At 39.2% G+C, this 16,328-nt stretch overlaps 1 protein-coding gene across 1 annotated transcript in view; it reads left to right on the forward strand.

The window, feature by feature from the left end:
• The first annotated feature begins 3,357 nt into the window (after positions 1-3,357).
• LOC116707741 (calsyntenin-2) overlaps positions 3,358-16,328 on the forward strand; it is a 301,858-nt gene continuing 288,887 nt past the window's right edge. The window contains exon 1 of the mRNA XM_032545253.1: positions 3,358-3,933. Within this exon, the coding sequence (XP_032401144.1) occupies positions 3,870-3,933 (64 nt within the window). The 5' untranslated portion in view covers positions 3,358-3,869. The remainder of the gene's footprint in view (positions 3,934-16,328) is intronic.

Here is a 16,328-nt window from a genome sequence, read left to right on the forward strand (position 1 = left end):
ATGAATAGTGTAGAGCAAAATTTCAGTGTCATTATCAGCAATGCTGCACATACCCTTATGTGGCCAGAAAGAGACTTAAGAAATTATGAATTGTGGATCTTTTTGTGTTTGTGAAATATACTGAGGTATTCTATCTGTTCTAAAAAGCTAAATATCTGGAGAAGGACCACTGATTATAAACTGGACCAAATAAGATCAATATTCAGTTGGATAACATGCGAATTTCCCTTATGGACCCTAGGAGTGTACATTTCTGAACACCCTCAGCATCTCAAAACTACACTTTAAGATCCAAAACTACTTTTCAATTACCTTTTGATTATATTAGCCTGAGGAATCCTTTCCAGCAATTGTATCTCACCTAAATCATTTGCAAGAAAAAAAAAAAATCCAGACCAAAATTAATTTAATCAGTGGGTAGTGTAAATTAAATCACTGCATTGTTATCAGTTGCGCTATTTTTTTCCCCATGCCTCTCCTGAGATAACGGAGGCAATATTTTTTCTCTGTCTCCCAGAATAATTCTAAACCAGTAGAGATAATCCATAAGAGGAAAAAGAAAAGTTCCTTTGAGATAGGCTCCTCAGGAAAATTGAAAAAGTTATTATTAATCCCACTGCCCAGACCCAGCTTGCACATAAACCAACACACGCGTAGAGAAAAAACAAGAATGTATTTTTTTATTCTGAATCTTGGTAAACAATATTGTTCTGTTTTCGGAAAACAGAACAAAACAATAAGCTATGTCCCACTGGGACTTTTACATTTTATTGGGTGTTTCTGAAAGTAGTAACAATATATAAAATGTAAGAAGCATGGTAAATAGCTTCTACAGGATGGAACAAGCAGAGTGCAATTTATTTGTATTTAATTTAAATTGGTCAAGTGGAATTTGTTATTGGTCATGGATGAGTTGTTGCAAGATAGCTTGGATGTACCAGCAGTGGAAAGTATATCTATCCTGTTGCATGTCAGAACAATTTTGATGCATTTTGCGCTTGATTTTCTTTTTCCATTTTGTTTACCTCATACAGCTGATCTACTTTTCAGGGGCAGTATAATTATACCACTGATTAATTAGAAAGCTTCTGGTACCAAGAAATTTAAGGAGGTCTCTTTTACATTTAGAAAACTTGAACGAGCCAACTAACTATGAATTCAATTATTTAATTTCAGATGCATATGTTTTTAAGATGTTGACAAAAAAAAAGAAGTTAGATATGTCCCCACATCTCTCCCAAACCGTCTGTATTGGTGTGAAAGAACATTCTCGTGCAAGAATTGCTGTGAAAAAGAGTTTGCCTACTTACATTATTCTTCTGTTTTTCTCTTACACCTAGGTGTTTTCACACCTGAGAATCTGGTAAACTTGGTTCGTTTGGGGACCAGAATTGCAACATTTGCTACATTTTCTTCTGGTACAGTTAGCGTTCACATAGCACTATGTTAAATGAACCAAATCCTTTGAAAAACCTATCCCTACCCCCTTGCCTGTGGTAACACTGGATCAAGAACCACAGAAGGAAACATTAAAACCTCTAAAGAAGACATGAGCGCAACTTTTTTCTTCAGAAAATGTAAACAAAAATGGAGTAGCCTCAGATTTTAGCAGTTGTAGGAGTTCTCTTTTGTCGTTGGTAAAAGACTACGAGTCACCTTTGAGAAAATATTTCTTTGGTCTAACAAGACAAATGTTGAATTTCTTGGAAGTCTTGTCTGTTGTAAAACTAACTTAGCATTTCAGAAAAGGAACATCATTCCTGCAGCTAAACATGGTGCCGGCAGTGTGATGGTCTGGGGCTGCTTTGCTGCATCAGCATCTGGACGATTTGTTGAAAAATTTGCATAATGAATTCTGTTATCTAGCAGAAAACCCTGAAGGAAAATGCAGAGCCATCATTTTGTGACCTTAAACTCAAATGAACTTCAGTTACATAGCAGAAGCAGGATCCAAAGCATAGCTGCAAGTCGTCTTCTGAATGGCTAAAAATGACTAAATCAGCGATGTCCAAAGTCACTCCTCAAGCAAGCGGACCAGAGCAGTGTCCTGGCATGTCTTTGTTCTCTCCCTGGTTCAACATGCCTGGATCAAATAATAGCTCATTAGTAGGCCTCTGCAGAACATTGACATGCTGAGGAGGTAGTACCTACTACCAGAGAACAAAAACATGCAGGATACTTTCTCTTGAGGATTGACTTTGGACACCTTTAGACTAAATGAAAACCAGATTAGCATAAAGGTAAGGTAGTACATCTCAGTTAATGTGACATATGTTCAGGTTGGTTTGGATAGTTTTTTTTTCTCCCTCTCTAATAAATGAAGTCATCATTTAGGCTCAGGTTATTCTTGATGGATAATAAAATGTGTGCAGTGACCTAATACATTTAGTTATGAAAATAACTAAAAGGAAAAAAAACAGAAAAAATCATGGGGCAAAAACCTTTTCACAGCAGATTAGATGACCAATTAAATACATTTTGTACGTAACGAATAATTGCAACAACATTCCCCATTTTGAAAGGAGAGTTAATTTAAAAGCGGCATCAAATCAGATATCTGTGACAAAAGCAGCATAGCCTGTCAGGTGAGGCTGAAAATAAGTCATGTTACGCATATGAGGATCAGATGTTTAATTTGGCAATGTGCTTACTGTCTTGTTTGCTGGTTAAATTGGTTGAAACAACAAAACCCCAGCATAAAATCTGCATGAATTAGTAGAATTTGGCAGAATTTGGTTTGTGGGGCCAACTTGAAGAAGATCACCTCATTCCTTTCCTAAACGAAGTTTGATTGAACGAGCTTAAAATCAATCACAGATGCATGGTTATTATTTTCTGAGATGTTATTTGTGAACAAATTGAACTCAAACAAAAACAGCTGAACTTGAAGCATCATGTTGTAACTATGGTAACAATCAATAAGATTTTGTTAAAAAATAAAAAGACAAAACTTGCAAAATCCCCTTTGTTAAAATATTTTGTAGACAGTTTAAAACTATCCACAAAATAAACTAGCATTGTCATCCTTCAAAAGCAGACAAACATTTTAGATGTGAACTGTATCAAAACCTCAAGCATTTATGGGAGGTTTCTAATGGTTTGGGAGATCTAAGCTTCTTGCGTTTATGCCTTGGGCCAGTTCTAATTTCAAGTCTGTTTACTTTAATACTGATTCAGGTATCAGCTTTGTGTTTTTTAATGTTACCTAAACGCATACTTTAGGTCTTATGACTGTGATATTGTAAAGTAGAGCTCATTAGTGCAACATTGCCTCCATATCCAGAGTTGGGATATTTAAGTGAGAAAGCCCAGGGCTGTTTTTGAAGTATTCACCGCATCTCCTCATGCCCCGCTTATCCGAGACAGCTGTTATAGGTTGGTGCATGGAAAACGGTCCAATCTTTGGAGTGGGTTGGGATGCTCTACAAAACAGGAACGGGAGGGGAGGGGTAAAAAAAGTGACTGAATCCACCTCTCTCCTCCCTGTGACGTCGCTCGGTGTGGACCCGGGGTACGCCGCTCTCTGGTCCCGTCTCAGCTCCGCTCAGTCCACCTCACCTGCCGCCTCTCAAAGCTGCGGGGGAGACGCGCGTCAGAGTCGGGCTGCTGCTCCGAATACCCGGCTTTTTTCCCCCCCTCCTCCCCATCTCCCTACTACTACTCCACGCCACTCGTCTTGTCCCACATTGTCAGCGAACTGTTTCCACACTGCGTGAAGAGAGCAAGGACAGGAACCGGTCGCTAATTTAGAAAACAAAAGGTGGCAAGAAGATAAAAAGAAGAAAGGAGGGAGGCAGAGAAGAAGGAGGAGGAAAGAGGTCGCTGTGGTCCTTCTCCTTTCAGCAGTTGCTGAATCTCCCACCGAGAAGATGCCGAGGATAGTGTGCATGTTGGCAGTTCTGGCTGCGGGGCTGAGCGCCGCTCACACCAAAGGTACGGTAGGTGAAGGGCAGCCTGCTCCGGGCTCAGCAGCTGTTGGTATGGATGTGTGCAGGGAAAAAAAAAGAAATGTCCCTCTGACACTGATAACTCCCTGCTGATCGTCGCTGATTGCTCTCCGATTCTCGATAACATCTCTGCTCTATCCCTGATCACCAATGGCATTTCAAGGTGTTTGCTTTATCTCCTGCAGCTTGTCCGTGCTGCTTAACAAGGTGACCTGTTTTGGTCCAGATCTGCTATCTTTGATACATTTACAGCTCACATTTCTGTAAGTAAGAGCTGGATGTGGGAGAAACGTTGTTATTCAGCTCAGTAAGTGCACGCCTGCAGGGCTTCCCTGTTGTTTGAGACTGATAGGTGGAGTTATGTAGGAGGAAAGGAGAGGGTGCGAGGCAAGTTCTGATAAAACTGCAAATATGCTGAATTGAGTTTTTTTTTTTTTTTTTTTTTTGAATATGCAAGCTTTTATATTTAAAATTTGGAACATCAATGGTGAGGATGTAGATGTGATGAGCTAGATACCTCTTGGTAGTCGGGACAGTCCAGATCAGGAAATGTTAGGAAATCTCTTCCCTAAAAGTAGTGCTGATCAAAATGTCTGTGACAAGCACACAGAGTGAACTTAAAGATTCCCGTTTTTTCCTTGTTGTGCAATAGCTGGTGCTTAAACTTTAATATGACATGAATTATTAACGGCCGACTAATCCGATTAGCTCACACAAATGTCAAAACATGAGAAGAGTAGCCCCCCCCGCCCCCTCCACAAAGCCACAGTCATACAGCAAGACAACATCCAGATGTCACAACTGTGCGCCTCACTGTTGGCAGTTTCTTGCTTCACTTGCTGAACTAATTTTAGTCCTCACCCACCCGCTGCTCAGTTCTCCAGCGAGAGTAGCGTGTGTCGTGGGTAAAGCTGCTACACGTGGCAACAGGTTTGTGCTAATCAACTCCCCTTGGACGCCGGATGAGCTCTTCTTCTGCTGTGAAATAACAAGTTGACATCTGTCAGTTTCGTCTGGCAGGCACAGGAGACTGTGCAGCTGCAATAAGCTGCTCATCCTCCCTGACACAACAGCCAGCCTCCCTGGGTTTATTGTCTGTGTGTGGAGGAAAAACAGATGGAAATAGAGCCACTGCAGGCTGTGTGACCTGGACAAGAGGTCAGAATTTTGCCCCACGTCCACTTGCAGACACCCAACAGGATGACTATAATGTGCTGTGCTCGGGAATAAATTGATGCATCGGCTGGCTGCTGCCTGTTAGGAAACCGATGGAGTTACCCAGGTAACTGTTTGCAAACTGTTTGGCTTGGAATAGTAGAATGAGGCATGGGCTAGTTACCGATGTCAAGGTATACCACAGCTTCAAGACTACATTTTCCATCATACCTTTCTCACTGTTTCAATTCCTTAAAAAAATTAAAAAGTCCTGAAATACTCAGATTTGTATTCCCTGCAGAGCGAAACAGTTGCTGCACACTGCCAGTCAGCTGGCTGAAAGAATAAAACCAAAATAAAGTAGAAACAGCCTTTCTGTCCAGCAAAGGGGAAATTCAAGTGTAACAGCAGCATTAGTTGTCTAGATCCACACAAAAAGTCTTTAAAGTGTTAAAAGCTATATATTGCTAAGGAAAATGATTATTTAATGCTAAAAATATACTTAATCCACGACATGTGTAACAGTTATATACAATACTCTTATTTGGAACAGTTTTCTGTTGAACATTTGGGAATTCAGCTGAAGAAGCAGGCCAAAGCAGGGCCTTTTTTCCTCCCCCTTTTGACAGACACAGCAATAAAATTTACAGCCCGAAAGGGGTCAGAGACTTCTTGGCGCCTCTCGGCCCGGGTCGGATGGAGATGGGCACGAAGTGATCCGCCTTTGCTTAGATAAAAAACAGACACCTTTGCTATAAATCAGGAAGTCACAACTTTCTTTGGGGGCCTGAGGGAGTTCTAATTGGTCGAAGAGCAGAACGCCTTCTTTGCATATATTAAATAGGGAAACGCCTCTTTGGTTAAAATTTCAGGGCAGCACCGGAGAGGGGCTGAGAGAGTTTTTTCATCTTTTCTCCACGTGGGCGCCTTTGTCTGTCTTTGTGTTCGTTTGTCTTCCCTTGTGTGTCTTTATTTTTTATGAGAAAATGCATATCTCTGTTCCTCTGCAGCTTTGTTGTTCATTGCTTTGTATGAGATTAAACTCTGTATTTCTGTGACGTCATCGTGCCTTGCCGTCTCCTTTGCCAGCGTGATGTCATCCGCTCGCGACCCGGCTAACAGGAGGAGAGGAGAGCCATGCTTTTTCCAAAATTAAGCTAACCTAATAACTTTCCTTCCTTAACAATATAAAAACCAGATTAGAAAAAAAAAAAAAAAGGAAAGAAGGTTACTACAGCGTTTCCTCAGATAAATGTAGCTGAATGCAGGTTCACAGAGCAAAACAAAAAGTAATCTATGTAGGGTGCTAATAAAAATAATTATTTTATTTTTATGGAATTGGATTTGAAATGAAGACCACACAATAATGAAAGTAGTGATTAAAACAGTAGAACTCTAAATAGTCCTGTCATATTCTCAGGCTCTCAGGCATTACTTAAGGAGGTGTATAGCAGCTTATTATTATATAAGCAGCAGTAAGGATAATTGTTGCTTCTTTGTTTTGAAAAAAATACAAGGTTTTATGGATTGATTTTGTTTTTCTTAACTGTAATGTGAGATTTCTTGATTTGGGCAGGAAAGTAAAAGTATTCCCAGCAAGTCTTAAAAACAGCAATGAGCAGCAGAGAAGAGCATTAGCATGCTCTGCCACTTCCTCGATACCAGAACAGATAGCCTGACTAAGAGATCAGCTAATACCAGCTCAAAGTACTTGTTATTCTATAAAGAGTAGAACAACTAAAATGTAATATTCTGTACAATAAACATGTTACGATTATTTTATATTTGCTAATTTTTTTCTTTGTATTAAAATATTGCATATAAATATTTTCAGAGTAGGAGAATTCTTTTTTTTTTTTTTTTGTAATTAGAAGTTTCATGTTTTTGTTTAAAGTTTTTACTAAATTTACCAATACCATGAAAGTGTGGTATGGTTACTGGAGGATCTCATACCATGAGAACCTCACTAGCTGTTGTCTAACCACAACGGTTCATATTGTGGAAGGATTTATTATGTTTTCCATCCAGTGCTTGACTGTGAAGTAAACAAATTACTCCTGAGCCAATGAAGGTGGAAAAACCAGGCGCGCCACAGTTCTAATTGATTCCCCAGGGCCACTGTACAGAGCAGTTTAAAAAAAAAAGCAAAACAAAACAACAAAAACATGAGCCCGATGTCTCCAGACTGTCTATCTGTGGCTACGTTGGTTCTTGCAATCTTCCTCCAGTCCTGTTACAGCTGACAGAAACAAGTCATTTCCCATTTCCTCCCACTGGAACTGTTTCTGCATTCCAATTTTTTTTTATTTTTTTTTAAACACGGACTGAAATAGAACATTCATGTCATGTGCAGGAGAGAAATCTGACTGTGTGGTGCCAATAAGCGAAGCTGTTCTCCAGATAACTTTGAAGCGCCGCCACTCCTGTTTAGCCACCGTCTCATTCCAGGAAAGCACGGAGCGGATGTGCACGTTTCTTTAATCACCGTCGCCGTGGAGTCCCTCCATAACCTTTTCATTGCTCACAGGCAGAGCATTCATGTGTGTGTCTAGATATGCGTGTTCGCCCACTCTGAGTATGTGTTGTCGGTAATCAGAGCTTGAAGCTTTAACATCCCTCCGTGTGAGTGTGTGTGTGAGTGATAGAGTGCATCCAACTTGGTGACAGCCGCCAAGTATGCAGAATTGGGCGAGGAGGTGATGTCGTTTAAAAAGGAATTATTGCCTCCACAGATGCATGCTGCGGCTCAAACGATTTTGCCGGGACTGAGCGTGTCGCCGCGCGGCGGGCAGACTCTTTTGGCCACGTAGCAGAAAGTTTTCTTGTCTCTTGTGTCTCCTGTCAGTGCTGCCCAGAGTCTAGCTTTTGTGTAATTCCAGGCAATATGACCTCTGAATTTAGATAGCTCATTACCAGCAGTGTATTTTAATTCAGCTTCCCACCATAAGACTCTTTGTTAGTGAGACTTCTTTTTACTGCTTTATTATATCCAGATGAACACACTTTACATTTTATCTTGTTGCCAAGCATGGAAATGGCTAGGATTTTATTTCCAGGCCTGTTGGTAGCAAGCTGCTGGGACTCTGACGTACCACAGTAAAAGTTCTAGGATGGATTGAGGCAGGCTTTATAATTTATACCTCTCCATACGGTATTGTACATGTTGCATGGTGTGTAAGGCGGTGCTATTGTGAGTGTGTGTGTGAGAGATAAAGCAAGTCAAGGGGGCTTTCGAGGTTCCCATTAGCAAATAAAAAAGGAGGGGGGGGCAAAAAGAGGTAGATTTATGCCCCCTCTTTGTCGGGAGAAAGTGCATTATGGAGGCACTCTATAAATCCTCCGACGAGGCTCTGACACGGGACGTGGCACAAATCTCGTCCTGCTCATCCCGACCAGGGGACGCGGTGCTCAGCGGAACGGTGGAACAACACAGATTTATTTACAAGCACTTGCTTTCTCCTCCTTTGACAAAGCCCTGAACAGCCTTCTGCCTTTTCAGGGGAAGGAGAGCTTTGCGGCTGCTGCGTCGGAGCCGCTTCAGGCTGGTGATCCCCTCACAGATCTGCAACAAAAAGTAGACCCAGGGTGGATGAGTCAAAGCAGAAGATGGAGGGCTTGCTCAATCCTCTGAGAGCTGATGCTGAATCTGTTTTTATACTTATAGCAACAGAATAGGGGGGAACGTTATTCACTGTGATTCACATGAGGTTCACATGAGAAGAACAATTAAATCTGATTAAACTTCAGATATTTAGTCCGCTGTGCTACTGATTGTTAAAATGAGTGTTAACACCATGGTGAGATTCAAAGAGCTGTCTCAGGCTTTCAGAAAGAATGTTTTAGCAAGTTTTGTGTCTGGTAAGGTCTCAGAGCAATCTGAAATCACCTCCTTTCCTGTACAGAACACAGTCTGTAGGTGGAAGACATTCAGAAGATGTATGAGCATAACCAAATCTACTTGTCACACCAAGTCCACTCTGAGAGCAGGCGAGAACATGCTAAAAGGAGTCTCCAAAAGCCATAAAATGGGACCAACCTGGTAGTGTTTGTATGAAAGTTCATACCTATACAAGCAGTAACTGTTTAGGTTTAACCTCCATTTGTGGTGTGAAATAAGGAAACATTTGCTCTGTACAAAAAATACAAAGGCCAGACTCAAGTGTACCAGGAAGGTAACAGACTTCTGGTATAATAATCTAAATTTAAACCATTTGGACCTGAGAACAGAGGATATGTTTGCATAAATCAAATACAGCAGTCCAGGAAATGGACCTCAGGCCAGCTGTGAAGCATGGAGGTGGAAGTGTAATGGTTTGGGAATGCTTTCCTGCAGCTGGCTAACTTACCATCATACAATCCACCCTAAATCCTACTGTGTATCAGAGGATGCTTGGAGAAAATGTAGGGCGTCCTAACAATTTGCTTAGCTGGAAAACACATTTATGCTGCTTATATGGTAGGTGAGATGACCATCTGCTTCATAGTGATATATTTGTTGTGCAACTGAATCTATTTAAGACATCAGTTTTAATCTAATGTGTAGATAATTGCTATGCAATTTCAACCATTCTAAATTTAGGATTTTTGCTAACCTCTAGATATTTCCACAGGTTGTCATACTAATGTGTGCTAAGTTCTAATATAAAACATTACTTGTTAGTTTGGCTGTTTAGATTTAGCGATTTAGTGATAAGGCCTGGTTTATGAAGGACACAATCCAGATAGAACTAGAAAAAATTCTAATGCTGATATTACTTTCTCTGTCATCTCATTAAAATGACTTTTTAGCCTGAAGATGGCACAACATTAAACTTTAGTAAAAGATTAAATCTTGTTATACCTTACAGCTAGCCAATGCCTTATCAGTTAAAAATGATTATTTTTAACTGAATCTTAAAAAGAATTTCTTTTATCACTCTAGAAATTGCATTGTATTCCAGTTTTACCTTCTAATGTGAATCTAGGCTAAAAATAGTTGTAAATATTTGGTTCTCTGTATAGGAACAGTGGTTTGTACATGGGGAAAAAATGCTAATAAGTGGTTATGAGCCTTTTTTTCGACTGCAAGCTGTGTGAAATACAGAGATTACAGAACAGTGCATAGTCATATAAATTAAACATAGCATTAAATCCATGGCTGACTAAAAATATTATTGTACTCTACCATCACAAGATTAGAAAATATAATATTCACAGTGAACCACAAATACAGTTTCATTTTTCTGAAAGCCTCTCATTGACATTTGCTTTGTGGTCTGTAGTATCTAAGATATTCCTCTTGTGGATATTTTTTTTTGTGCTTCTTGCATTTTAACTACTACTTCCTCAGATGTGGAAAGTGGGAGAGAAGGGAGTCACAGTGGGTGAGAGCATCTAGTTCAGCTGCTGACAGAACAGGGTGCACCTTGCAGTAAGTAGGTGTCTCATCTTTCCTTCACTTCTTTTTCTTCCTTTGCTTCCTTTGAGTGGTCACAGCTGACCATACTTGGCACCAAATGTTCAGGCTGCCAAGGCCCATTGATTTGGCCCACAGACAGAGAGAGAATGAGAGTGGGAACATTTGATCACAGACAAGACAGGATATTTTTTCTTTTTTGTATTCACAGTATCATGTTGGAATCTAAAGTGTCCTTTAGGGAATCAGAGAGGTTGGGATAATTGGCAGATCAGGGAATGGAGAGATGAGATCAGGTTGAAAGGTCAGTTCTAAAGCAGAAAAAAAAATCATATTACAGGAATTTTGCTTGAGAGAATTTCACATGAACACAGCTGCAGTGTTTCTTATCTGTGTTGTAATTCAAATAAGTCTTTATGGTATTTCAAAGCTCTATGCACAGATATATTAATAAAATGATGAATGTAGGATATTGTTGTTTGCAAATATTGACCATTGCAAAACTTTGTACACTGAGACCACACGAGTAATGAGATGTCATGGATCAAGATCCCACAATATTAAAATTAATGAAATATTTCGCACAGTGCTGTCAGTGGTTAGAATGTGACTTTTGTCTGGTGAAATAAATGTAGACCACTATTACCAGCCTACAGATAGTGAGTCCTTCTAAGCTCTTATTTTGAAATACATTGTTGCCAAATTGTATTAAGCGACTCCTTTTCAAAAAAGTGACTACCAATAAATCTAGCAACTTTTTCTGTGTTATTGGAGACTTTAGTGACAGCATCTGAAAGCACCAATCGTCCTGCAGTTACAGCGGATCAGTTGGTGTTGCTGTGATTCTGAAGAACTTACAGGGGGTCAGTCTGACCGATGGCAGCCTTGTCATACAGCAAACCCAGCCTGCAGTCAGAGCAGAGAGGAGACCCACTGCAATTAAGGATTACAAAGGATGTATATATAATGTTTAATGTTACGCAATGTTTTTATTCTCTGAAACTGCTGCACTAAAATAAAACTCTAGATTTGATTTATGCGACCTCAGTCAACGATTTATCTCCTCCACTGTGTGCTTCCGATAAGTGTCTTATTTGATACTGATTTATGTACATTAGGTTCAGGTAAAATATTTACCTTATACATCATTTTATAAAGTTTATTTGTAATTCTAGACAGAGTATTTTTAATCAAATTTTGTCTTACCAGTACTGAAATTCCTTTCTTCTACGACCAGGATCAAATATGACCAAATATGCAAATTAGGAAATTACATCACCAGTCAATTTTGAGAAGAGCCAATTGTTATTTAACTTGCTGAGGAGTTAAAAACAGTGAGTAGCTGTTGAATTGCAGAACCAACTAAGAAAGCCTGATCATTACTTCTAATATAGTCATGATGATAAAATAATAAAGGTTTGTAAGCACTGTTTAAGAAATGGTGTAATCATTAACTGATAACATCATTCTCCTGGTGCCAAACTATAGAGCAGTTTTAGTTTTTTTAAATGTTTGTTTCCATGACTTTAATAAAACACAACAGAACAGTAAGAGAAGCTCAAGGCCTAAATTCTACATCCCAGTCTGCTCAATATGTTATTTAAACATCAATGAAAGAGGGAAGATCTGGGTTTTTTCCTACATGCATAACCAAAAAGACACAATTCTTCACTGATTTTTTTGGGAAATATTGCAATTTCTTTTTAGTCTCTTCAGACCTATTTGCTCCTCTGAGGCTGTTGTGAAAATTTGATATATCTGAGGAGATTGCTGCTCTTTTACGGTGGGCCCACTTTGTACGTTGTACCTCACAGTTTTAAAATCGATCTTGGCTGCATTTAAGCAAGTCAAAATCTAAAATACTTTGATTAATCAAACCAGCGTGAAGCTGAATAATTTTACTGTAAACAGATATTCTTGAAAAAAAAAACAGCGTGTGATCGATGAAACTGGTTGTGTTTTTAAAAGTACAAATTTGCAACAGTAGACTTTTGCAGTGGACTGAAGTATAATTTGCCATCTTGTCTTGGATATTCAGTATGGCATGTCTTCACATAACCAAATTCTCTTGACAGTTAAGTTTTCTTACACTGTTTAGCTTTAAAGTGAAAGTCAAAAAACTATAACAAAAAGAATAGATAATTATGTGTAAGTAGCTACTCTCAGCTCAGTGACTTTAGTTTAATCACTTGTTTTCACTGCAGCATGTATAAATATGTATATGTTATGTTATCACTTCACTGCCACTCTTAATCTCCGCTTCTCCACATTAATCAGCTCTGTAAAGTTGGCAGAAGTGCCTTCCCGCTCTCTAACCATACTGAATGCACTCGTAAGAGCTCTGCCAGACATACAAGAGACTCCTTCTGCCACCTTCTTCAGCGCTTCTTTAATCCATTTGTTCCCGCGCTCCAATCACTTAACTCGGGTGCAATCTCACCAGCGGACTGTCCTCTGTTATTCAGTGTGCAGTGATGACACATGAAGAGAGACGCACATGAAACACACACACGCACACACTCGCTGATGACTAGCAGAGGGTTTACTCTGACGGATAGCGGTCTGACCTGTCGCTGTACAACAGCGGGGCGTGGCTGACCTCCGAGAAAATGATCACTGGGACAAGATGGAGAGAATTGCAGGTGCTGTGAGAGGAGGGTCAGGGAGAGAGAGCTGAAGATCTTTGTCTCGGTGACTCATAAATCTTCAGACTTAACAAGTGGGGCACACTGAGTCGAGAGCAGGCTCTTTGAGTGGACAGAACAAGAGTGGGCGACGAATGTAGATGTAGCAATTTTTGCTCTTGTTTATGGCTGTTTTGCCTGTAACATATTATAAAACATATGCTATGAATTGCTGGATATGACAGCATATGTATTGTCATATATCTTGTTAAAGTAAGAGTTAAATTTTTGGAAGCTGCTTGATGCGCTCTTTGGCCTAGACTTGTTGCCAGGAAACAAGTAGAAATTTAAGGATGCCATTGATCTTGGCAAGACAAAAGGTTGTACAGAAACAATAACTCATAGTTTTATGGTGAATATTTTATTGACTGAACGAGTAAAATGTCATATCAAGTAAGCATTAAAAATGCTCTATTTGTTCTTTGGAGAATCACTTTTACAAATTTGATCAAATCTTGGGTCTTTTCTGACATGTTAGAGATACGCCTTTTGCACGATCATTTAAGAGAACATCTGTATTTATTACTGATAATTCTATATAAGAAAAATATATTCTCATCTTTTTTTCACACAGGGAATATGGGAGTAACAAGATCTCGCACTTTTAAATGGGCACGACATTTCTCATAGGAGTTAAATCTGACTCATATCCTTCTGCCCAGTGGCGATGAGGATGTGACTTTGTCTGGTGAAGTAAGTGTTGGCTAATTAGTAATAGACTCATGGATACCAAGGTGAGCCCTATATGCTTCTATGTAGCATTGCTGTGCCAAAAGAATAGACTAACATACTTTTATAGTTTGTTTTGGACAACTTAATAATGGCTTGTAAGCGTACTTAAGAGTATTGCTCCAGGCTAATGGTTAACTACTAACAACTATATTCCTTTGAACATAAAGTGACTTTAATGTCATATTTTCTGTCTTCCTTAAGTCCTCCAATGTTCAACTTTCTATTTTGTTTTTCTACAATGTATTCATGTTTGGTTTTGCTTGCTTATCTTCAGCTGAGGAACATAGCATTATTTTTCACCATTTTAACTGTAACGTGAATTATAAATTGTTTTCAGTCCTGTACAATAGTCTTATACATATCTGTTGCCACATCTTTTCTCAAGTCCACATATTATCCCTTCTACTGCCCAGAGTTGCGGTTCATTCTGGGATTGAACAAATACCTGTCCCTGGCTCCTCCAATCAAAATGTCAGAAGTTTTCAGTCACTCCTTGCTGGTTCCTCCTGTTTGTGATTGGTAAGATCCTGTGTTGGGGTTCTGTCAAACTTCAGATTTTTTTTTTTTGTTTTGCTGCTACTATAAATAATTAAAACTCACAGGACTAATGTTGGAGACAAATGTTGAATGTTTTTTTATTAAAGACATCTTTGGATTTACTGAAGTTGGTGTAGACAGTTTAGAGCTTTACAAAAATCAAAGATTAGAAAAGGGCCACAAAGTTCTTGTACTTCTTTGGTTACTAAAAACAAACATGTATAACCTCTTATGTTGTACACGAAGCCAAATATTGATTGAATTTATGCAAAGGTTGTCTATGTTTCCCTCCTGGACCTGTTATCCCCCAGACCCATTCTCAGAATAGGGGAAGGATTCGTAAGAAAGTAATACAGAATGTATTCCTTAAAGAAAGTGTTGATTGTAACAGATAAAAATTAAACTTGCAAAATTAGACAGAAAGACTAAAGTTGCATACTTAATGAACACTTATCCACAGACTTGCACTGAATGGATCTGGGAAATGCTAATGCAGTGTCAGTACTAAAGGCCAGTGTTGTATAGTAACGAAGTAAAAATACTTCACTACTTTACTTAAGTATATTTTGGAGTACTTCATACTTTCCTCGAGTATGAAAATTTTTGATAACTTTCACTTTTACTTCACTATATTTCCGAACTTTATTGTGTACTTTTACTCCGATACATTTTCAATGTGTGGTTTAGTTACTCGTTACAAAAAAGCGAGAGAGAGAAACGCAAGTGTTTTGACCCCACCTACTGATTAGCAAGTAGCAAGTAGGCTACCGAACAAAGTCGGTATCCTACTTGCCTGGGCTTGTTCATCACCACCAATAGGATACACCTGTTTCGCTTCTCCCATTAAACACAAAGCAAGTCTCGCAATCAGCAGCAGCCACATGGAGGAGGAGACGGAGACCACAACGACTGCAACTACATCGGACACGGCTCCAGGGGAACCACCAGCTGGTGATGAGAGCCCATGGCCTTATTTAAAGACAATACACTCTTTCGTGGGTGTTAAAGATTCGTCGTACCGCATGCAGTGTATGTTATTCCTGCCTGAAGATGTGGAAATTCTATCTTACAAAAACTCCCCGTCCAACTTGAAGAAACACATCGAGGTAACGTCTTATGAAATGGTTATAATCCTCCTGTTTCAGTAACTATAGCTTGGTCACTAGGCACTACTGTATTGTGAAATCTTGACCATAAATGAACTTTGTTTGGCATTGTTTCAGTTCCACACGTGGTGTATTTAGCTTAGGCCTAATGTTGACTGTAGCAGGCTACCTAGACTCCTCTGTTCAAGGGGGGACAGAAGCCATAGCGATAGCAATTTAGACTAAATTTAACGAATATAGGAAAGGCATGCAAGTTCAAAACCAGGTTTACAGATGCCAATAAGCTGCATTTCCCTCCCAATTCTTTTTTTCTTTTGCATAATGACCAGTTGTGTGCACCACCTACTGATTGTAGGACTGACTGATTCACTGATTTGTGAAGTAGAGTAATCGTAACAGCTCTTTTTCTTCATGTTGGCCGCATTTTCAGTACTATTTATTTTTCTCATTTTCAGCACTGACCTTACTTGAAGGGAAAACTTAAGGCTTACAAAAACTTTGTATTTTCTGTCCTGGAGGGTATACTAAGAAGCTGGTTCAGTTGTAAAGCAGGTTAAGTTGACCTTGTGGTATAGGTAAAGCACCTAATTTTCTTAACTAAATGATGCCTGCAGGTATATCTATTAGCAGGTTTAATTTTGCCTGCACTTGGTTGTGTACATTATTTTAAGTGTATTTGACAAGTTTACCAAAATATAAAAAATGTCATTCAAACTGCATTTGCCTTGTTTTACTTTTTACTTGTACTTTTCATTACATTACTTGAGTACAT

This window comes from Xiphophorus hellerii, chromosome 18 (genome assembly GCF_003331165.1).
Source record: "Xiphophorus hellerii strain 12219 chromosome 18, Xiphophorus_hellerii-4.1, whole genome shotgun sequence".
NCBI lineage: Eukaryota > Metazoa > Chordata > Actinopteri > Cyprinodontiformes > Poeciliidae > Xiphophorus > Xiphophorus hellerii.